General features: G+C 45.0%; 1 protein-coding gene and 2 non-coding genes across 28 annotated transcripts in view; 2 read left to right on the top strand and 1 right to left on the bottom strand.

Annotated features, from left to right (window-relative positions):
* Positions 1–24,333, bottom strand: part of Clasp1 (cytoplasmic linker associated protein 1) — a 209,264-nt gene that overhangs the window by 140,447 nt on the left and 44,484 nt on the right. For all 26 annotated transcript variants that reach the window (XM_029477048.1, XM_029477053.1, XM_029477066.1 and 23 more), the window contains exon 3: positions 789–867. In XM_029477048.1, coding sequence (XP_029332908.1) covers positions 789–867 — 79 coding nt within the window. The remainder of the gene's footprint in view (positions 1–788; positions 868–24,333) is intronic.
* On the top strand, positions 1,388–1,512 carry LOC115032528. Its single transcript, XR_003838183.1, has one exon. It is a non-coding gene; the product is annotated as a U4atac minor spliceosomal RNA (small nuclear RNA).
* On the top strand, positions 6,935–7,065 carry LOC115032468. Its single transcript, XR_003838142.1, has one exon. It is a non-coding gene; the product is annotated as a small nucleolar RNA SNORA17 (small nucleolar RNA).

The raw sequence follows: 24,333 nt of genomic DNA, 5'->3' as shown, positions 1-24,333 counted from the left end.
TTTAAAAAAAAAAAAAAAAGCATGGAGCCATTCTGCCCTTGCTGCTCATGCCTCTTAAAAAAACAAAAACAAAAACAAAAACAAAAAAAAAAAAACACACACAGTACACCCACACACTGAAGCATGGGCCAGCCCACCCATGTCTATTTCAACCCCGTGAGGCCTCTTGTGAGAATCCATGAGTCCTGAGCTAATGTAGGAGGGAAATGGAAAATGGTTCTAACATCAGATTCCTAACAGTAAGTTTCAGGATCCCACCATCCTTCTCAGTGAGTGCACTGACTGCAAAGCTACAGAAAAAGAAAAGGACAGACAGACACTGGTAATGAACACAGTGGGGAATTCCAGCTGACACTGTGGCTCAGTGGTTAGTGCTTGCTGGCACACAGAGGTCATGGGTTCTATTCACTCACTGCGCACACAAAAGGGAACCAAGAAAAGGGAATAGAGAGATTCGCTACTGAAACGGTTGTATAAACAGAATTGCTTAGTGTTTACATCGCCACCATGAAACACACTGCTTTAGAGACATCTAAACCGTGGGAAAATCCAACTGGCTCCTTTTTTGTAGGACTTTTCAAAGAAAACTGCCTCTCCGAGGAGGTTGAGAGGACAATACGTACTGGCTGGCATCAAGCTGATGTCTAAACTGGCATTAAAATCCTCAATTGGCAATATTATAATAATTCGGGATTAGAGGGGAAGGTACCAGTTTAGGGGCGGTGAGGCCACGATGTGGGATGAGTCCAGGGTGGGCCAGAAGGATGTGTCTGCTAGCTAAGGCTCACCTGTGCCGATTTGCGCCTTGAACCGGTCCTGCAGCCTAGTCACCAGTGCCGACAGGATGTCCATGCCCAAGAGAACCACCTGCAACGCAAAGAAGCACAGCGTCAGCGGTGCAGTGGGGTGGCGCTGGCATAGCTGGTCCCCGCGGGCGCCCAGCGACTGGGAAGGCTGAGCCGGCTGGTCAAGAAAGGGTGCTCGGCACGGAAAAAACCCGCTACCGTTTGGAAGAAAAACTCGCCTAAGCGGAACTCCACTGAAGCAGCACAACCCATCCTTGAGTTGCATATGCAAATTTACCAGGTCGGCGCCCCACCCCCACCCCCCGCAAATTGCTAACTCTAAACCTCCCTCCGGCCCCGCCCAGAAAGGCGTGTATGCAAATTTTCAGACTTGTGACGCGCGGCCTTCTGGGTAAAGACAAGCAGACTTCAGAAAGCCCCTTGGGAGTTTCAGAAAAACAAAAGGGGTATTCGATGTGGGAAGCAGCAGTCGAAGAAAATACTGTACACCGGGCGGGTTGGGGTAGGCCTCCTGCGGCGGTCACCGCAACCAAACCCGGACTTAGAGCTTTCTGGCTGACGGGCGAGCGTGGTTACAGGCAACCATCCTTTTCTTGGGGTTGCGCTACTGTCCAATGAACGTGTAGTGAGGGCAGTACTGCTAACGCCTGACAACACACCTGCATCGGTTAGAGCTCTGCTTTACCTTGGTGCAATTTTTGGAAAAACCACAAAACCTCTCTTCCTTGCCCAAACATTTAAAGATAAGAATTGCCGCGTGTATAATGTTGCCCTCCTCGCAGTTCCTTTACTGTTTGCAAGAGGGCAGCTGGACAGTAATTACTGCAAGATCAGCTTTCTCACCGCTGACCTGAGACTGTGATATGTTGCAATACAGATAAAGGGTTCCGTATTTGAGTTTTCATCCAGCTAACAAGTAAATCTATTTACTAGTTAAAACACCAAACCAGCCCTGGGAGGGGTTAGATACTTGGAAGTGTATAATTCTTTTGATGTACAGAGTCTATGTAGCCCTTAGCATGTAGCCCCTGCTGGCCTCAAATTTGTAGCTCCCAACTGCTAAAATTAAAGGCATGTGCCACTTCCCGGGGCTCTTTTTTCTCCCAACTTTTAAAATAGTCCTATTTATGAGCATTTTCTTTAAAACAAACAAAGCAAAAAAAACTTGTCTTACTTTTGAACCACAGGATTTAAGTTTCCTTAGTTTGGCTTCCTTCCAAAGAGCACAGTAGGAATGGGAGGTAATTTTACAGTACAGAAACCTGACAAACTATTACCTCAGCCAGATGACCAAGGTCAGCTTAAACAATGCTAAGTCATGCTGGTGATGTAAGCTTGGTATAATATAATGCACACTTCACCTCTGTCACAGTCTCTTTAAAGCCCACAAACTGTAAGTAATCCCAAGAAAAACATGAGGGAAACTCAAACACCCGCCCAGTGCCACTGTTAGGGCCAAAACCAAGGATCCCAAGAAACTGCCACAGTGAAGACAAACTTTTTATAGCTTCTTAATTTGCCTGGGAGAAGGAAAATGACTTTCCAGAGATTGTTTTGTTTTGAAAGAACCAAATAATAAACAAACCAACTTAAGAGCCAAAGAATGGGCTCCATTGAAAGTTCAGTGTACATAGAGCAAGAGAAGTTAAACAGGAAAGGTCCAAGTGCAGCCCAAGGAAGCAAAGGGTTAGAGACCCCCAAAGCGCAGGTGCACAGCAGAGACAGATGCTCTGACAGACAGAGGGAGTGGTAAAAAGCAACAGCTGACAATCACTAGCGGCTACTACAAAGGAAGGAGGGAGAGAGCAAGGGAGGCAGGGAGTGACAGCACAAAGAAATAGGAACTGCACACCGCTGTTGGAAGTGCAAAATGAAAATCAGTGTGCAAAATGTCTTCAGAAAATTAAATAGAATTGAACTGTATGATCCAGCAATTCTGCTCTGGATATGAACACACGGAGGTAAAGCAGGTTCAAGGGCTCTGTGTGCTCATGTCCGTGGCAGCAATTCTACAGTAAGTAGGGAAACGCTCACTCAACACATGGTCTTATCACTCCCTTCCTCTACCCTTCCTATCCACAACTGTGCTTTCACAGTTTTAGCTATCACAGCAAACAACAGTCCCAAAGAAACACATGAAAATTCCTGAAGTAAACAACTTATTGAATTTAAATTGTGTGCTATTCTGAAGAGCACAGTACACGATCACACTCCACTGCTCAGTCCCACTCAGAAATGAGAACCATCCCTCTGGCATCCGGCATCCAGGCAGTATATGCTGCCCTCCACGAATCACTTGGCAGTCAGTCACACTGCAGCTCTGCTGGGAGACAGAGTGAGCTTACTTGCAAATGTTCCCAAAGCACAAGAGTGACACTGACGAGCTGGGTAAGCCAAAGAAAGTATTGGGACTACAGAGTGTAGCTCCACACCTGGCTTCCTCTTCAGCAAGGGCTTCGTGAATATGTGCAGAAACACAAATAGCAAGACATTCAGCACAAGGTGGTGGGCTCCCTCCTACTGACTACAAAACGGAAGGCAGTGCCTCTAGTTCACATGCAAATTGATAACAGACAGTGAAATCCATCAACAGCCAGGAAAGGAAAGAGATCCTGACACAGCAAGCACTGGAGCAGTGGCCACAGTGCTATTTTTACATAGATGCCCTTGGGTCACTCCAGTATTTACAGGGAATAAAATGAGAGTGCCTCCTGTCACACACCAGGCACAACCAGTACATCTTCAAAAGCAGCTCCATGATCCTGGGATAGGAGAAAATCCAGGCCAGATAAACAAACTTCACAGGACCAGACTGAAGAGCTGGACCACACTGGATGAGCTCTCATTCCTAAGGCCCTTTGGGAGAAGCAGCACACTCCAAATCCATACAGAGACTCAGCATAGCCATGATGTTTACAAGCCTTCTGCCTACACCAAGGCCGCTCAGTGCTGCACTCCCACCACACTCGCAGACCTGGCCTGCTCACCTCTCTCCAGGTAGCTTCAGACCTTGGACAAGTCACACCACCTCCCAGGCAACACCAAATAACCTCCAAAGTCTGCTGACTCTCTTTGGTGCCCTGATAATGCCAGGTCCTGAAAAAGCACACAGGTTCCCTAATCCCAAACTCTTGGGGACAGGGGACAGCAGGCTCCACCATCCATTGTCAGCTATCCATCTCCAAGAACCACCTTACAATTATATATCCACTCTACAGAGCACATGTGAGGGCTAGGCAGCTTTATTAATATGCCTGGCACACAGTAGGTACCCATAAGGACCTGCTCCCCTCAGCAGGAAAGGTTGGGTTAGGGCTGGGAAGAGGGCTCAGTTGGTAAAGTACTTAAAGTGAAATGTCCATCCCTAGAGCCCAAAGAAAAGGTATAATGGCGTTTGCCTGTAAGCCTCACACTGAGGAGGCAGAGACAGGACGATCCCATGTCTTACTGACCAGCTAGCCAGCCTAGCAAGCTCCACTATCACTGAAGCATCACGCCAAAACATAAAGGTAAGCTGGGCATGGTGGCACATACCCTAGCAGAGTCAGACAGATCCAGTGAGTTTGAGACAACCTTGATCTACATAGAAAGTTTCTTGAGAGTCAGGACTACACAGGGACACCCCCATCTCAATAAATAAAATAAATAAATAAAAACAAACGAATGAATAAACAAATAATAACTTCTGGCCTCCACATGAATCTGAGTATGTACATGCATGTACGTGTGCCCACACACACAGAGAGAGAAACACACAGATACACACACACACACACTCAGATGAATAAAATAAGGAAGAAACAAAGACATGAAATGCAAAGAGAAAAGTGAGATTGCCTAAACCAAGCACATCTGCATGCCCACACATGCAATTTTCACTAGAGTGCTATGGTAGTCTTCCCCAGGCAGGAGATCTACAGTCCATTTCCAGTGGCTGCCTGGCATCCTATTGTATGTAGCTTGCTTTCAAGATTAAGGCTTCCACACCCATACCAGCAGGTAGACAGACCTGTCCACGTGTGTGCTGCTATTTCTTAGCACCAATGCTTATCAGGACATCTGCAGGGCTGAAGACACTCTCACTCCACACTGATACTGTCACAGAATACAGTGGCTGTCCTGAAGAGTCGGGGTACATTCTGCTGATCTCTACACAATGCTTAGTTGTTGCTTCCATTGTTCAGCTGTAACCTTATATCAGCTAAAAGAGAAAATAATTAGCAGTCTAAATGTGCTCATTTCCAATGCCAAGGCTAAGAACGAATGGCAGAAGCCAAGGGGAAAATCTAAGTTTGGGAGTCGGTCCACACTCATGCAGAATGGGAGGACTAGTCTCACAGAGCTGTCCTTCAGAGCAGTCTCTGGACATCCTTGTCTAGAAGACCATCTGGAGAAAGTAACAGGACAGCTTATTGCCAGTTGCTGCCCCTACACAGAGATGTAACTACTAGAAAGAGACTTAGGACACTGCACCATCAAACTACTTCCTTTCACAGGAGGCAACAGCAGCCACAAAAGGCTAGACAGAGGTCAGGTGACGTCTGTGTCAGGCCTGCCTAGTACAATGTACTCATAATCAAGAGTACCCTGTGGTGATCTAGTCTAATACACTGGCTGCACATAGGGAGGGGCTAGGGCGAAAGCTCTAGTGCTTGCCACTCAAGTGTGACGGTCTTCCTGTGTTCATCAGCACCCACTGGCTAGGGTTTGGTGGCACAGGCTTGTATCCCCAGTCCTGGGGAGACAGAAACAGGCAGATGGCTGGGGCTCCCTAGCCAGGCAGCCAGCTTCATTGGTGAAAGGTGGGCATCAGTGAAAGACCCTGTTTCAAAAAAGGGAGTGGGGGCAGCAAGGTAGACAAAAAGGATAGCTTCTGAGGAATGATACCCAAGCTTGATACCTGCCTAGCTGCCATATGTGTCTGTGTGTGTGCTCATAGGCACGCAAACATATACATGCATGCATGTACACATATGGAGAGAAATGTAGATAGTGTGAATGGGAACCAAAAGTTGTCATATTAGTAAGAGTAACTTTCAAAAGTCACCCAAAACTCTGGCTATCCTGCAGCACAGCTGGCTACAAACTTAAATGAGCAAGGAGAAATGGGGCAGTACCAGTAATGAGTATTCTGTGCCGATCTAGTCTAATACAGTAATCACTGGCTACAGATAGGGGCTAGGGCTATAGAAGGAGCACAGGGCAGCCACAAAACCTGGGCAGTGCTTAAGAGCTACAGTCATTCACACCATGCAGGAGGGAAGAGGCCAGATTTAAACACTGGCCATCTACTCTAGGAAGCTGACAGAAGGAAAGTGGTCAAATGAAACTTGCTATAGCCACACGATGGAATGCTGTTTAACAACAAAGGAGAAAGTAGTGACACACTTCACCTCAGATGCACATAGAAAATAGAAGGTTCAATAAGAAACCGAAACACCAAAGACTGCATACTGGACAAATCTGCTCACAACAAACTCCCAGGGGAGGCAAGCTCACAAAAAAGACACAAACGCCTTCCTAAGGCTGAGGTTCAGAGTGAGGAATGACCACAAACAAAAAACAAAAGACAAACAATTGAACTGTACAAGTGGGTACATTTTTGAGTATCTCAATAAAACTGTTTTTAAGGCAAAAGCTAATACTAGGCTTAAAAGAATTCTCTGACCTTTCTGGTGACAAGACCATGGGCGGACTCTGACTGCTGAGGAAGGCAGCAGGCCCAATGGGTCAGGAACTGGAGCTGGGGGTGGAGGGAAATGCCTCTGTACAGACCAAGTCCCAAGAGGCAGCCCAGAGCTTCAGCTCGTAGGGTCCACACCCTTCCACACCACTCACGTGGTTCAAAAGTCCCCCACCGTGCACTGCTCTCTTGGGAGTCAAACACAAGTTTCCGGAATTCTGCGAATTGTATTCAGGTGGCTTGCAAACTGATTCTTTCCCCGAAACAGAACACAAGCTCCATGGCGATAGAAATTTTTACCTAGTTACTCACCACCTACAACTCTATCTGTTGAATAAGTGAATGACTATCCTTGTTCCCTTGGAGTCAAAGTCAAGTGAAATATGAATTTCTGACTTACATACCCCCATTCATACTTCTTTCTTCATTAAAATATAATTACATCACTGGCCCTAGAAGCATTGCCGGTGTGGCTGCTGTGTCACGAGCACTTTAGTGGTGGCAGAAAGGAGATAGGCTATGTCTATGTTCAGTGTTCTGACCTTTGAATATGTGAATGATTAGTAGCTTAACATTCCTTGAAAAAAGCTAGCCTGAGACAACCACCAGTCCGGTGTCACATAGGCCCCATGGTTCCCAGGACAAGAGCAAGCCAGACTAGAAGAACCCCTCCAAGGACTGAGGGCCCTGAGCCCAAGGCAGACAACCCTTACATGGGACCACTTGGGCCGGCCAGTCAAAGAGCACCAAACTGGTGTCATCAGACCAGGACAGGAAGCTAGACTGGGAAGACCACCAGTTGGGTGCCACACAGGCCTGGGGGGTCAGTCCATGACCAAGATGACCTCTGCCATAACGCACACGCAGGGCACAGCACTCCGGAGACCACTCCTGAGACAAGCCCAGATACTCAGAGACCCCTGGTGCCACTAATATGAGCAAGTAAGTGGTGGGGAAATGGAAGAGAAGGAGAAGGAGGAGGATGTGGGAACAATGAAGAGAGGCAGAACTGAAGATACCAGGGTAGCTAGGAATGAGGAACAGCCTGATGTAAATTGCTGGTGATCCCACCTGGAACTATGGTGGGGTCCTGGCCTGTGCTACCACATGGGGCCATGTCTGGGTCTGTGGTCCTATAGCAGCAGGGGTCTGTTGCCACCAAAGGTCAGGCAGACATCCCTAGTCTGGGTCACCACCCGGGGACAGTCTGATGTCTAAGAGTTGTACAAAACTGGCCCCACCTTTTACTGAGGCATCATGGAAGAGCAGGCCCTGGGGCCTTGACAGCAGGATTGCCAGCTGCAGTATTCAGGAAAGCACATTGCAGAAGTTGAGGGTAAGCCAGACCCTGGGGATATGAGCATGCGAGACCTGCCTGGCCCTGCCACTTGTCTCCTATGGGTGGACCTGCCCCTCATTAGCTGTGGCACTCGAGACCAGGCTCTGCACCTCAAATGAGCCACACAGTAAAGCTGATTCTGAGGGGGGGGGGTGCACACAGGTGAGCCAGTCCTGAGGGCATGGTCCAGAGAGAGATGACTCTCCTCTCTCCCCTTCTACCTATGGCAGGAGGTGGCCCTGAGGGCATGACAGCAGGAGAACCAGTGGGGCAACCAACTCAGATACCGCTCAGGCCCATCCCACATCTACCCAATACATAAACTGCTGGAGTGCATGAAGCAGCCAGTCCTACAGTTTAAAGCTGCAGGATCTCCACGACACAGGGCAACAAAAGGATATCCAAGAGGAGTCCTGGTGAGGTTCCAGGATAGAGTAGCAGAGGCCAGAGGCCTCTACCATACCAATGAACCACTGCAATGAACACAGCAAACAAAGACGTGTAGACAGAAGAGTCTACTGTGGCGACACACTAAATGCTTCCACTACGAATTTTTTTTTCTCTGTTGGGGAAGAGGTTGCAAGAGTGGAGGCTGGATATGAGGGGACAGGGAGATGTGTGTGATTGGAGTTCAAGATGTGAAATTCAGAAAGAACCACTAAAAAATAAATATAGTAAGTAAAATAAGTAAACACACACACATATACATACATATAAAGAGAGACATCCCTTCTGCCCTTCCCTGCTCTCCCTCCAGCTCTTCTCAGGGCCCCTTCCTCCATATTTATTATTATGCATGCTGGAGGGAGTGGCACAGGTATGGAGGAGTGGAGTCAGCTCTCTTCTTCTGTCTTTATGGGTTGCAAAGATCAAACTCAAATCCCCAGGCTTGAGCAGGAGGTAAGCCATCTCTTCCATAGCTTCCATACTTCTTTTGTAAGATGCAAGCATGTGTGAGAAACTGCAGTAGGTCCACATCCTAATTCTAGTACTGCCATCAAATGCCACCGAGATACCCTTGGTCCCCTGACTAGTAACCACAGGTGGTCTCATGGCTCTATGACAAAAGAAGACACTTATCAACAAAAACACTGAAGCAACCAATAAAACCATCAGGTGATTAGCAGTGCTGTACTAAGTCCATTATGGATTTTTATTATAGTCTTGACAAATGTACTCTGCCCTTGAAATACAGACAGTAATCTTTTAATCACTTTAAGGGAAGGGGTTAATTAAAATATAACAGAACAAGAACCAGAGAGACAGCTCAGCGGGTGAAGGTGCCTGCTGCCAAAGCTGTCAACCTGAGTTCCATCCCTAGGATGCACATGGTAGGAAGAGGAAAATGTGGCTTCTACAAGCGTCCTCTAACCACAAGACTTGTATCTACACTACACACATATATGCATGAGTGTATGTACACACACAAAAAAAAGTAAAATAAAAATTTAAATAAATATATACACATGTATATGTCTAACAGTGTCTCACTATCAAAATAATAGTGTCTCACTATCAAAAATAGGATGCAGCTACTAAAAGAAATATTTTAGACTGACAGATACTTAACATGGAAATAACCTTTGTCACCGAGTTAAAGCTGTAGAACACTAGAGATGCAATGACTTATTTCAAAGCAAACCTTCAATGCATTGGTTGTGTACAGTGTGTGCAGCTCAGAGAAACCAACTTTTCACCTTGGACATCATTGAGATTTAAGACCATAAGGAGATACCTAAAGTCTCACTCTGTCTCTCTCTATATATGCACCCACCCTTATACTCATGTGTGACACACACACACACAAATTTTCCAAAATTAAGAAAAGATAATAGGGAAACTCTTAATACCTGAAAAGATTTGGTGTGTGTGGCTGTAGATGTGTGAAGGTCAGAGGAAAATCTCAGGTATTATTCCTTAGTCACTGTGGTGGTTTGAATTGTAATGGCCCCCACTGGTTCATAGATTTAAATACTTGGTCAACAGGGAGTGAGCTATTAGGAGGTGTGGTCTTGTTGGAAGAAGTGTATTACTGGGAGTGGGCATTTGAGGTTTCATATGCTCAAGCCAAACCCAATGTCTCTCTCTTCCTACTGCCTGGATGTAGAACTCTTAGCTCCTTCTCCAGCACCATGTCTGCCTGTGTGCTGCCAGGCTTTCGGCCAATATTTATTGAACACGTGAAGTAGTTGTGCCTGAGCCACAGTCAGCCCTGAGCCCGCCTGCCCGCCTGCCCGCCTGCCTGCCAGACTCCTGAGCTGACTCTGGTTCTTTGCTGTAGGGGTCCTGATCTTAGGGTAGCGTAGTGTCTGAGGCAGAGGCTGCCGCTCTTCACTGTGGTCTGTAGTGGGACATTCAGTTTATGTGAGAGGTAAAATATTTCACCCTGAAATACACTATATTGAAGGCTGAACACATGTCTGACCTTACACTCTATTCTTGAAAGTTGCAGACTTCCTACTGACCTTTGGCTTTTGTGACTCTTATCCCTGCAGACAATTGTAGTTGGGTTAGATGGGAAGCTGGTGTTGTTCCATGAGAGGGGGAGCGAGCATGTGCTCTAGACTCTCACTCTTGTTAGTTGTTGTGTTTGTGTTTTTGTTTTTTTCTTTATACCAGCTTCCCATGAGGCTTGGCAGAAAGGGCCATTAAGTGCAAGCCATGGAGACAGCCTGTGCATAATTTTCTAAGACCCCACTGTGGTCTCAACCCAGGCCAAACCAAAGTCCCGTATGTCACTGTCCCTTCCAAATTTGGCTTCCCACTCCCCATGAGTGCCCCCTCCTCCCAACTAACCAACCAATCCCAACCAGGTCCAAGTACCAGTGGCTCTTCTATAATGTAGGCTCCCCCATCAGGGCTTGTCCTTCCCTTCCTACCTGGCTTCCTTGACCTGCAACCACCACCAGGATCACATAAGCTAACATGTGACTGTCCCACAGTGTTCTTGGGGTAATCTGTCTAGAGCCAGCTTCTTTTCCATTTGCTACTCCCATGTGGTCATGATTTCAAATGTATAAAGTATTAACAAGTCTTTAGGAGGAATAAGCAAAGAGTAAGTGATGAACAGTTGAGTTCACAGGATGCTCAGCAAGAAAAGGGACGCCTGTCAAGTTTGAGAACCTGAGTTCAATAGCCAGGGCCCACATGGTGGACAGAGAGAACTGACTCCCAAAGGCTCTCCTTACTTCCAACCACACTCTGTGTCACAACATAGGCATGTACACTCACACATAAGTATCTCAAATGAAATAACTGTGCTGCCTAAGACAACGATGAAAAGCAATTAAAAAAAAAAACATTTAACATTTATCCATTCTGTATAAAGCTTGGTTTTAGAAAACATGGTGTATTCTGCCTGAGACCCTGTCACTTAATCCACCTGGCCCAGGGCCAGCAATTAATCTCCTATTACGATTACATACTGGCTTGATTTCCATAATTGTTGCACCTGAGGTCTTGGGGCCAGGCAATAACAACCTTTTGACATCACAAGATAATATTATCATCTACAAAGTTCGTGTTAGAGAGAAAGAGAGAGAGAGAGAGAGAGAGAGAGAGAGAGAGAGAGAGAGAGAGAGAGACCTCATAATGCTTTAAATAAGTTTATGAAATCCTGCTGGGCCATGTTCATGGCTGTCCTCAGCAACACACAGCCACACACAGCCTGTGGGGCACACAACTTTGAAAGGCAGAGTGACATTGGACATTCCCCTGTTTTAACGTCAGCTTTGTCACCTGCTCCCATATCTGAGAAGCGCTCTAAAGTCCAGCTCTTTCTGTGACACTGTAACCAGAGCTACAAAGTTAAAGACAAGAAGCCTAGAATACATTTTTATCAACCTTTCCTGACAGTCATTAAAGCAACAGAAACACTTGAGATCACCCTGCACACACCCTGGAGGACTCGGGGAGGCAGGGAGGACACAAGTAGCTAGACAGCAAATGACTTCTTCCCTACACACAACTCCAGAGGAGAAGGAAGGGAAGACACAAGTCAGAAGCCGATGCCCCACGTCCTAAAATATTCTTCAGGCTTCAGTAAGCTAATGTCAGATGGACGCGCTAGGACAAGCAAGAAAATGCAAGTACACAAGAGGTTGCAATGTACAAGTAGGTAAACTGTATAACAGGCTGGCTAGATGGCTCAGAGAGTAAAGGCACTTGCTGAATATCTGAGTTCAAACCCCAGGACCCACATAGTGAAAAGAGAGCTGACTTTTCAAGTTGTCTTCCAACCTAACAGGTGGAGAAGGCATAAGAGGAGGTCTGTGGTTCATGAAACAGCTGGTGGGCACCTCTATACTTTAGGCTCATCTGTGAGGAGTACTCATGAGTTTCCTCCCATCAAAAGAATTTATCATCCACATCTAGAGTTATAAAGACCAAAAAAGAACTCTGCCATACATGACAGGAAGTATGCAGAAAGACCTCCAAGGGCAAAGTGAACAGACAGTCTCGTTTGGGCAGAACCTGATGCTAAGCTGTGTCTTACAGTGCTCCCAAGCCCTGTTGCCTCTCATACAAAGGCTGGATAAGCAGTTGCTGTGACCTTCAGCCTCTTGCAACCTGCCTGCTCTTCCTATCCCTATTCCTGCAGGCAGCCCTGGTACCCCAGGAGGCAGTCATAACCCTTTGTGGCACCTGTGTTCTCCTGAATGATACGCCTGGCTTCACTTAAAACAAAAACAAAATGAACTGTCTCTAAAGTAGCTGTGAAGTAAGCAGTCTCCATATCTACAGCCAGGCAAAGCTCTGCCCTGAAGCTACTTGCTCACTGCACTTGCTGTGACCTCCACGTCCATCCCTTCCTTGGCAGGGAAAGGCTGCAAGGCACTGAGGCTGCAGAGACAGCTGACTCCGTGCTGGGAGCCCGGGGCTTTTTTCACCAGGATGCTACAACTCTGGCTATTACTAGTAACTCAAACAAGAATCATCAGGCGTGACCAGTAGATCTGAAGGCCAACTTAGATCCCAGTACAACACTGAGTCTAGAAATACAGTGTAAGGAACAAGAGGCCACAACTTATTTCTAAGTCCTTTCTGGTTTGAGTCAATTTGTTCTAAATCACCCTCAGGGAAGGAACTAAAAAAATTTTTTTGGAAATCTGAGGGGGGAAAATGCTCAAAAGCACAGTGAGGTTGTCTCAGAGAAGACTGGAAATAAGGGAGGAACAGGGCTGGCTCTGAGCTTTGGCCCAGGCTCCCCTCCGAGATTGACAGCTGCAGATCCTATTAATGGCCCTCCAGCACCCTTCTTAGATTTCACTGCTTTAATCCAAGCCACCAGAAAGTTCTAACAAGACCAGCCACTAAAGCATAAGGGCAGGGGCTGGGGAGTGGAGGCTATAGTGTACAGAATGGGTAAGCAGTTAGTGTGGGGTTGCTGGTGTGGCCTCGGGTGACTCTTGGGTCTGTCATGAATCACATGGCTGGTGTATAACATGAGCTCTCACTTTTTAACTCTTGGCACTACTTCATGAACAATGCAATTATTTTTCACTGTAAACTTTTCGTAGCTCCATGAAGTCATCCTTCTGCATCTATGAGGACTGGCTTCAGGACACCTCAGTACACATACATACTCAAGTAAGTCCCTGAGATAAAATGTCACAACAGTCTGGCCTAAATTCAGTAGGTTGAAGCATAAGAACTGGAACAAATTCCAGACCAGTTTGGACCACACAGCCATTTCCAGTCCAGCCTGGGCTTTGGTATGGGCCTTTGTCTCAGAAAAACAAAAAAATATGGCCAATGGGTAAAGACCCTTACCATCAAGTCTGACAACTCAGGTTTGATCCCTCGGACCCCCACATTGTGGAAGGAGAGAACTGACCCCCAGTGCAGTGAGAGAGCACTCTCCGAGCTCAGTACTTATGTTATCCTGAGCAAAACAAAACCCGCCTTCTGCCCTCCGCAGGATCAGGGATGGGCAGTACCCCAAAGCTTCACTGCATGACCACGGCCTCCCCCGCCCACTGCAGCTGCCCTGGCTTTGCTCAGGCCACTGGAATGTCCACGTTCTCCTGACAAAACCTTGCCTACCTTTAAGGTCCAGCTGCAGAGCCATCGATTCCAGAAGGTTCTGGACTCGGGCACTATGTTCCTGCCACACTTTAACTACTTAGCTATAATATTTAACATGGAGAAACGTGTACAAGCCACATATGTTCTCATAGTCTACTGTTCTGAAGACATGAATAGTTGCTTTTTGTTTAAATTTCAGGTAAGGAACACATTGGATTCTAAACAAATGGAGTAACAAGCCATTCTTTAACAGTCATAACACAACTTTAACAAACATGCTTCAGTACTAAGCAAATAATAAGTTCCCAGCTGACCTCCGATAGTCTCATTGAAAATTTCTTTCTAGGTGACTCTACACTGTCAGGTTGACAATTAAACTAAATGTCATATTTGCAATTATTAATTAATTAATCTTCAACTGCTAACAAAGATTAGGATGTGTATTTTTTTTTTTTTTTTTTGTCAACTTGACACAAGGTAGGGTCTGAAGAAGAAAGCAAGTCAACTGAGAAAATGCCCCATCAGACTGGCTTGTGTCTTGACTGTGTTGCTGTCCGATGCTATCAGACTGGCCTGTGTTGTGACTGTTTTGTTGTCTGATGAATGATGTGAGAGGCCCAGGCCACTGTGGGCAGCGCCATGCCCAGGCTGATGGTCCTGAGGTGTATATGAAAGCAAACTGAGCAGGCCAGGAGAGCAACTCACTAAAAAGCACTCCTCCACGGCCTCCTTCTGCTTCAGTCATTGCCTGAGGTCTTATCTTGGCTTATCTCAGTGGACTGTGACTTGGGATATGTAAATCAAATAAGCCCTCTTTTCCCAGGCTACTTTTGGCCACAGTCTTTATCACAGGAACACGAAGCAAACTAGTAAAGGTGTCAAGGTAGTTGTTATTCAACCAATACTCATTTTTCTGGTGTGTTAGATAGGGTAAACAAGGGATATTCTTGGCTGTTGCTCACTTAAGACCCTCACCCAACTTCATTGTCAAGAAAGATGAAAAGTCAGACAATTTCTCATAAGTACCATGTCTTAGTGAGGGTTTCCACTGCTGTGAAGAGACACCATGACCAAGGTGACTCTTATAAAGGACACCATTTAATTGGGGCTGGCTTACAAGTTCTAAGGTTCAGTCCATTATTATCACAGCAGGAACCAGACAGGCAGACATGGTGCTGGAGGAGCTGAGAGTTCTACATCTTGTTTTGAAGGCAAACAGGAGAAGACTGGCATCCTCAGGCAGCTAGGTGAAAGGTCTCTCAAAGCCCACGCCCACAGTGACACACATCCTCCAACAAGGCCACACCTCCTAATAGTGCCACTCCATGGGCCAAGCATATACAAACCACCACATACCATTTTTACCAATTCACATCAGCCAGTCCTGCTCATACCAATACAATGCTGTAGGACACATTGAAAAGGGAGGGTTTTTAGCTTAAAAGAGAATTTTGTTTTAGTTTTTTATAACAAAGTTTGCTCTGAGAGAGAAAAAGCCACTTCAAATAAAAGCAAGCAAAACACACTTAATATCTAGTCAAATATAATTGAATTTAATAAGCAGTTACAAAAACTTTGGGTCTTTCTGGGCAAGAAAGAGGTTCAGAAACCCAAGGATAAATAAAAGGAAGTCTTAACTGCAAAATCATGGGTAATATAGTTGAAACAAATATACAAAAGGCCATAATTTAAGATAAGTGTGGTCTGGCAAAGTGAACTGTGGCTAAAGGGATCGAGGGAACACCAACTACTAGGTCAGTTCCTTCAACCAGGAAACAGCCCAGACTTCTCATACGCCAGAGCATATACGCTGCATTGTCAGTCATACAAAGAGTTCAGCAGAGCTAAGGAGATGCAAGCCACACAGCCAAAAGAACTACCATTGGGCTTCTCCCAGAATGGAGTAAATCTGGTGGGACAGAGCAAGAAATGGCAAGTGTAAGGGAGACCCACAGAGACTCCAAATAAGCATGCTCAGGGCCTGGGCTTTGATCTTTAGGCAGCAGAACATCAAGCTCCTCAAACCCACGGGAATGCATAGCAGGCTGTATTAGAATGCTCGCTTGGCCTAGAAAGAAAGAGACTAGCTGGAAAACTGCCTTACCAAGCCAGGCAGGAAGACTGGCATCTGAGTCCTGTTTCAGAGACCGGCTGGACAAAAAGGCAGGCGTTGGCTTGAAAGACAGACTTGCAAGTAACCAGCCATATTTTCTTTATGCCCTTCTGCTGTCTTCAAATAGGTGTACATTTCTAAATACAGCAGGAAATACAGCTTCTTTTAGGAAAAAAAAATGTACTGCTAATTAGGTTGTGTATGTTGGGGAGAAAGAACATGTGAGACATAAAAAATTAACCCTAGAACTTTACTATGGGTGCTTAGCCCTGCCCCGAGGCTAAATATGATCAAAATGGGTCAGGCAGCATTGCAGCTTCAAACCTCTTAAGCTTCACCCACCATCTTCCCACCCATTAGACAATGAATAAGGCCAGGCAGGGATGGCAAGATGGCTCAGCAGATAAAGGAGCTTGCTACCAAACCTGATGGCCCAAATTCAATCCCAGGGAACCACATAGTGGAAGGAAAGAACTAACACCTGCAAGTTGCATTCTAGGCCAGGATTGGCTTGTTATTGCTCTGCAGAGGTTTTGTACCCCTCCCCACATCCAAAATCTTGGGACAGAACCTAGGGCCTTGGCTCTAGCACTGAGTTAAATCTCCAACCTCTTCCACATTGCTCATGGAAACAGTTTCCTAAGAATACCTAAGTTCAACAAAGGAATATGTAAACAAAGTGACAGCGAGTTAAGGTGACCCACACCACCTTACCCAAAGTCAATTTAAAATACCTCTGAAATACTAGCAATGCATGCAAAACTATCAATTTTCTGCTCTTTAAGACATCTGTTAGATAATGTAATTGTACTGTTTGCCCCAAAGCATTATGGCTGCTTCTACAGTCACTAGAGTTGAAAACAATTATATTTCTCTTAACCTCTATATTAATGCTCTCCTATTAAGTATAACCATTTCTACAAAGGGCCTCTCTGTACTATAACCTATGTTATATAGGTATGAATATATATTTGTGTGTTATATATATGCATATATATACAAAACATATAGCTTATATTCTTATAGCTACAGATGACTCTCTTCTAACCTCAAATTTAAAGGTACAGAGACTTAGTAAATATAAATACAACCCCCTGAGCATGTGTGTCCTATGAATCATCATCACTGTGGCCACAGAACAAACCAAGAAGCAACAAGGAAGGTTTACAGAGTACAACGGGGCTCACCAGTGTTGGGGGGATGTTGACAAAAGGATAGTTGGTTGGGGGCAAGTATGCAAGAAAGGACACAAATTTCAGTAGAGCTACCATGGCTCAGAGGTTAAATGCACTTACTGCTCTAGTAAAGGACCTGGGCTTGATCCCTGACATCAGCTCACAACCATCCATAATTCCAGTTCCAGGGGATCCAGTATCTTCTTCTGACCTCTAGGGGCACCAGTTAAGCATGTGGTTCAGATGTATGCAGGAAAATAGTCATACACATAAAATAAAAATAAATACATATTTCTTAAATTGTTAGTAGAAAGGAGATGTTATGGTTTGGATATAAAAGCCTCCATGAGTATACACGTGGTCGCCACCTGGTGATGCTGGATGGAGGGTTGTGGAACCTTTAGGAGGTAAGGCCTAACTAGAGAAAGTAGGTTTCTGGGGGCAGGCCTTAAATACTTGGCCCATCTCTCCTTTCAGTCTGTCATCCTTCTCCTGCTCCTTCCTGGTCCAGCATAACATGAGCAAACCACAACCAGTTCCTGCCACATGGAGCTACCCAGGATGGTAGAACAACCTGCCACAGGTCCCCACAAAACTGTATCCTCCATACTGTGAGCCCCCATGAGATACACTATATCCCTCACACTGTGAGTCACAGTAGATAGTTCTTACTTAAAGTTGCCTATTGTCAGATATTTAATCACAGGAAGGAATATGGACAAGATTACACAATAGCAACTGGGCACTGTGACACACACCTTTGATCCCAGCATTCAGAAAGCGGAGGCACGTGGATCTCTGAGTTTGAGGTTAACCTGGCCTACAGAGAACGTTTCAGAACAGCTAGGGCTACAAAGAGAAACCCTGGCTCAAAAAACCAAACATCAACATGGGGACTACAATTAAGGCAATGTACTGTACTCTTAAAATCTGCTAAGAGGGAAATTATGTCTAGTGTTTGAAACCTGGCCAGCTACTTGGGGCTAGTGAAGTCATGGATCTTAATGGAGAACCTACAGCCATCACTTTACTAAACCAGCATAATCCCTAACTACGTTCTAAACATTCATCCTATTACCCACAGAAAGTGTAATTCTCACCTCTCATCAAGAAAACTTCTCTTTGCAACAGACAGAGACCATTATAGAAAACCACAACCAATCAAAATGCAGAATTTGTGCAACTCTGTCCCCATGGATATAGCTACAAAACACTCCATCACCTATGGCTCAGGAAATATTGCAGAAAAGGGGCAGAAACAGTTTTAAAGCCAGAGTATAAGTGAATTTGCTAGGAGATTATAGCACGTACATATTTGAATACATTGCACATGAGAAGCGGATCATTTCATATGTTGATTTAAAAGATTGTGTGCACGTGCACCTGTGTATATGTCTCTGTGTGAGTATGTAGGTGTGTATGTCAGAAGCTACACCATCAAGTCCCACCAGCATGGCTGACTACACATGAACTGACCAAGGGCAACGACAATACGTTACTAACGATGCTAGGATGGATGGAGAAAGCCCATGAGACCTTGGGCTTATACAAAGCACTACAGGCAACAGGACTGCTGAGAGCAGGAGAAACAGTCTTCCTGAGAGAAAAGCACACCAGTGGGTTATCCAGCACACGCTGCCCTAAAAACATACATACAGGTAATTGTACACACTGAGCTGCACACACATGCATGTTACAGCAATTTATGAAAAAAAGAGGCCATGAATCTGAAAGAGAGCAAGAAGGGGTATATGGGAGGGTTTGGAGGGAGGAAAGGGACGGGGAAAATGATGCAGTTATAATCTCAAAACATTAAAATTTAAAAATTGACAAAATTTATTACCAAAAAATTAACTATGTGAGGTAACATACATATCATTAGCCATTTGCTCTATGTAGCCAATCTACAGCATGTAAATATTTGATATACTGCATATGAGAAGGATATCGTTTCCTATGTTGATTTAAAAGATTGTATGTAGCCAGGCAGTAGTGGTGCACACCTTTAATCCCAGCACTCGGGAGGCAGAGGCAGGCGTGTTTCTAAGTTTGAGGCCAGCCTGATCTACAGAGTGAGTTCCAGGACACCCAGGGCTACACAGAGAAACCCTGTCGGGGGGGGGGGGGACGATTGTGTGCACATGCGTCTGTGTCTATATGTCTGTGTCACAAAAATGTAGATGTGTATGCACCTATGCATGCAGATGCAGAAGTCAGAGCAGGACATCAGGTGTCTTTCTCCATCACATTACCATCCTCACATTACCATCAGACAGGCCTTCTCACTGACCTGGAAGCTCGACATTTCAACAAGGCTAATGGCCATTGAGCCCTTGGGCTCCACCTGTCTCTACCCTCCTGATGCTGGGGCCAGGGGTCTATGCAGTCATACACACAGCTGAGGAATCTAAGTCAGGTGCTCATGCTTGCAGGGTGAGCACTCTTACCAACCGGGCCACTTCAGAGCCCTGGAGGCTTTTTCTTCCCACAATGTAATTTACTTTTAAGTATGTGTGCATGTAGCCATGAAGTCCAGAAGACGGTGAAGCTGGGGTTACAGGTGAGGGGAAGCCACTTGAGGTGGATGCAAGAGCAACAAGTGCTTTTAATCACTTAGCCATGTCTCCAGCCCTGGAGACAGTTTGGTGTTTTCATCTTGTTTTTGAGATTTTTGATAGGATGCTTTGGAGCCAACCGCTTAGAGAAAAAGCCAGAAATGTGTCTGATTCTGAACCTCAGAGACCACAAAGTAAAACAGGGAAAGAATGAGAGCTGCAGCAGGGAGGCAGGCTTGATGACCAATGGCCACCTTCTTATCTGCCAGCCATGTCTCCAGCCCCTGGCAACTGACTTTTAAGCACACAATTTCCCAATGTCTTTAGATTACAACTTCCCAAGGACATTCCAGATGTAAGAATAATAAACTATATGGCTTTTTCCAATGATGGTGAGTCTTGGTTGTCAACATGACTTGCTTGACAGAAGTTAGAAAAGCAGTGAAGCTCACCTCCTGTATGTAAGGGTGTCTAGAGATGCCTGGAATGTGTTAGCTATCTACGGAAGAAACACCTTGATTCAGACAGTATTACCAAAGGCTTCGCACATGGGTAGAAGAATAGAAGCACACAAAGCACACAAAGCACACAAACTGGACCTTTTCCAGTGGGCACATTTTTGCTGATGGGAATGGGAATGGGCTTGGGAATGCAGAGTACTCTGAACTCAGACTTGGCACTGCAGCCCTCTATGGAGCTTCCAGATCTCTGGCACTGGACTGAGGCTGGGTCACTGGTACTCTTACTCTGAAGTGTCCAGATTTTTAGACTACATAGATATTTGTCTCCCCAGCTCTCCAGCTCACAGACAATCATTGTGGGACTACTCAGCCTGACTCATGTAAGCCAATCTAATAAACTCCCCTTAGAATAATTTTGCACATTCTATTCTACAGATGATCCAAAGGACATCTAATTACATATACTCTATTCTACTCTTCTGCAGAAAATGAATACATTTGCTTAATCAAATGCCCATGAAAGTTGGAGTTCTTAAAGGACTAGACTTCTCCATGACTTGTTATAAAGAGGATTGAGGGTCTGGCATTCCTTTATATGTGTTGGGATTTCTTCCCATATAGAGCTTTATCCTCTTGCCCAGCTTCTTTTCTGTTGCTACGACAAAACACACTAATGAACAGAATAATGTAGAAAAAAAACCTAATCATTAGATATTGATTTTTTACTCCTTCAAGACAGGGTTTCTTTGTATATCCCTGGCTGACCTGAAACCTGCTCTGTACACCAGGCTGTCCCCAAACTCGGAGATCTACCTGCCTCTGCCTCCTAAGTGTTGGGATTAAAGGTGTGCACTCCCACACCTGGTTGATTTACTTAAAGCACTGGCTGTACTGCCTATTTGCCAAGCATAACCTCACTTGCTTCCTGGAACAAAATGACCTGAAAAAACAGCTAAAACCCTGGCCACTGCCCTTAACAACCTGCGGACTACCATACACGTGTCAGTAATTCTTACCCACCCCACCTCGTGGTTTTACAACATAGAATGAGAATACATACTGGACCTGACATTGAGGCCTTTCAGGAGCATCCTGGCTTCAGTCCATCAGTGCATCTCCTCTCTTCCACATTGGTATTAGTGCTTATTCCAAAAAGAAAACCATGACGCTGACAAATGCAATTTAGACCCTTGCTTTATCTGCTCTCATTAAACTTTCTCCTGTCTAATACACTCCAGGACACCTGCCTAGGGAAAGGTGCCACTATCAATGAGTTAAGCCCTCAGACATCAATTAACAACCAAGACAATACCCCCACAGACACAACCTGTAAGCCAACCAGACCCAGGCAATTCCTCAGCTTTGCTGATTCTAGGTTACATCAAGATGACAATTTTAAAAACAAATCATCAGCCAGTGTGGGGGTGCACGCCTTTAATCCCAGTTCTTGGGAAGCAGAACCAGGCGGATCCCTGTGAGTTTGAGGCCAGCCTGGTGTAGAGTAAATTCCCAGCCATCCAGGGCTGAGAGACCTTGCCTCAAAGAAACAAAGTAATCACACTTCTTTGAGCGTTCTCTTTGAAAGACAAAAAAAAAAAAAAAAAAAAAAAAAAGTGGTATTCTTCACAAGCCATAAGATCCTCCCCCTTTGCAAGTAATTTAGATTATATGCAATAGTTGTGTAGCCAGCACTTGCTAATTCTAAAGTACTTCAGCATTTTAAAAAGATACTTAGGTGGGGGCTGGAGAGATGGCTCAGAGGTTAAGAGCACTGACTGTTCTTATGAAGGTCCTGAGTTCAAATCCCAGCAACCACATGGTGGCTTACAATCATCTGACGCCCTCTACTGGTGTGTCTGAAGACAGATACAGTGTACTTACATACTTACATATAAATAATAAATAAATCTTTAAAAAAAAAAAAGATACTTAGGCCATTAACAGCTACTCCCCATCACCTCCCAATCCTAGCAAGCACAATGCAATGCAATTCTTCCTAAGGCCACTCCATCACTGAGGAAAGGAGAAAGATGAATGCACTCACGCCTAAGCCACAGGATCCACAAGAAGAACATGCTTCTCGGCCACATGGCTCACTGTGTCCTGAGCAATACATGCTTTTCTGGAATTATTCTCCCACTGGACAGTAAAATCCAAACTAACAGATTTGGCTCACTCTTTCTGCACTGCTAATCAACTCTGAACATTTGGCCACGGCATATTTTACCATCTTCTATCTAAAAATTCTAAACAGAAACCAAAAAAAGAGAAAACTACAGCAATCACACACACACACACACACACACACGTACACGCTAAGCTAAATGTTAAAATGTAGTAAAAGAAGTAATTAAAATAAATTCACACCAGTATTTGCTCATTTAGCTGGCAAAACTCATCAAAACAGTTCTTATACTAAATGCAGACTTTCTACACATATTTAAGTTCAATGTTAACAGCATCCAGATGAACATCTACAGAGTATAAAGCTAAAAAGCTAGACTTACTCAGCAAAGCCTTGGTCCTAATCAAAAGCCATCATTTCTCATTTTATGTGATTATTTTTTCCTTTTTAGCTTTCACATACTTCTTTCATGAATGCATAGACACAGAACATGCATAGAAAACACATATTTGATGCCCACAGACTCTGTTATTTTCAAGCAATTGTGATGCAGAGTTACTGCCAAAAGCTGCACTCCAGTCTGAGGAAAACACCATTACGTCATCAGGAACAAGCAGACAATGAACCATCAATTCTTCCAACCACTTAGAAATGAAAGGTCATGCCTTCAATCAGTTAAAAAGCCTTCTCTGTCTTATCCTACGTTCTGACCTCTAACGTCAAAAATCGTGAAGCAAGAAGATTCTCTTTGTGTAACTGGTGTGTCCCTTTATTAATGACTCTCAGATAGATGAATTTCTGATTCACACCCTCTTCACAGGCAGCCCAGGAACCCAGACTGCAGGCTGAAAGATGGCAGATGCTATGAAATCCAGTCCCTCCATTCATTTAACTCCCTCCTAACAGGCCCTGTTGTTCTTAAGTTCTCCTCCTACACTTGGTCTAAGGGGACTGTTAGAACAGAGTGCTAGCCCATATAAAAGACCTTGTGCTTTAAAGGATGTTTGCCCTATTTACTTGTGGTCATCAAGTCAAAGCTGGTCACTGTGGTCATAAAGTGTTTTATTTGTTAACAAAGTGTTGGCTGCAAAGTGTAAGAGCCTGGTTCAGATCCCCAGCACTCATTAATGTAAGCCCAGGGTTGAGCGGCTAGGACAGAAGAGGATCCACCAGACTGAGTCAGCAAGCTCCAGGCTTAGTAAGAGATCCCGCCTCAAAAGACAAGGCGGGACTACAGAGATGGCTCAGTGGTTAAGAGCATCAACTGCTTTTCCAGAGGTCCTGAGTTCAATTCCCAGCAACCACATGGTGGCTCACAACCATCTGTAATGGGATCTGATGCACTCTTCTGGTGTGTCTGAAGACAGCTACAGTGTACTCATGTACATAAAATAATCTTTAAAAAAAAAAAAAAGCTGGGCATGGTGGCACATGCCTTTAATCTCAGCACTCGGGAGGCAGAGGCAGGTGGATTTCTGAGTTCAAGGCCAGCCTGGTCTACAGAGTGAGTGCCAGGACAGCCAGGGCTACATAGAGAAACCCTGTCTTGAAAAAAACAAAAACAAAAACAAACAAAAAAACAAAACAAAAAAGGAAAGATGCTTAAAAAAAAAGACAAGGTGAATAGTTGAGGAAGACACTTGACTCAACCTCTAGCCTCTACAAAAAATGCATGTGCATGTATGCGTGCGCGCGCGCGCGCGCGCACACACACACACACACACACACACACACGTCCATATGCAGGGGGTGGAGTGGATTGTTACTCTTCTATATATCTGATAAATTTTTTATAAAAAATTCTCCCCCCAAAGCTATGAATTCCTGCCCACTGCTGTTAACCCAACAGGAAGATCAAGATGTTTTAGTTTCCTTACTCCCTACACACAGAGATTACAAACAGGGATACACCTATCAGTTGCAGGATGGACAACAGACTCACTGGCATTCAAACACACTGCCCTAGAGGACACTGCTTTACCTGGAAGAGTCTCAGAACTAACTGGCCTATGGGAGGAAGGCAACTGAGGTAATAATACAGACCAAACC

Source organism: Mus caroli, chromosome 1, assembly GCF_900094665.2.
Source record: "Mus caroli chromosome 1, CAROLI_EIJ_v1.1, whole genome shotgun sequence".
Taxonomy (NCBI): Eukaryota; Metazoa; Chordata; class Mammalia; order Rodentia; family Muridae; genus Mus; species Mus caroli.
Note: the sequence above shows the minus strand (reverse complement) of the source record. Positions and strands in the feature narration are given on the sequence as shown.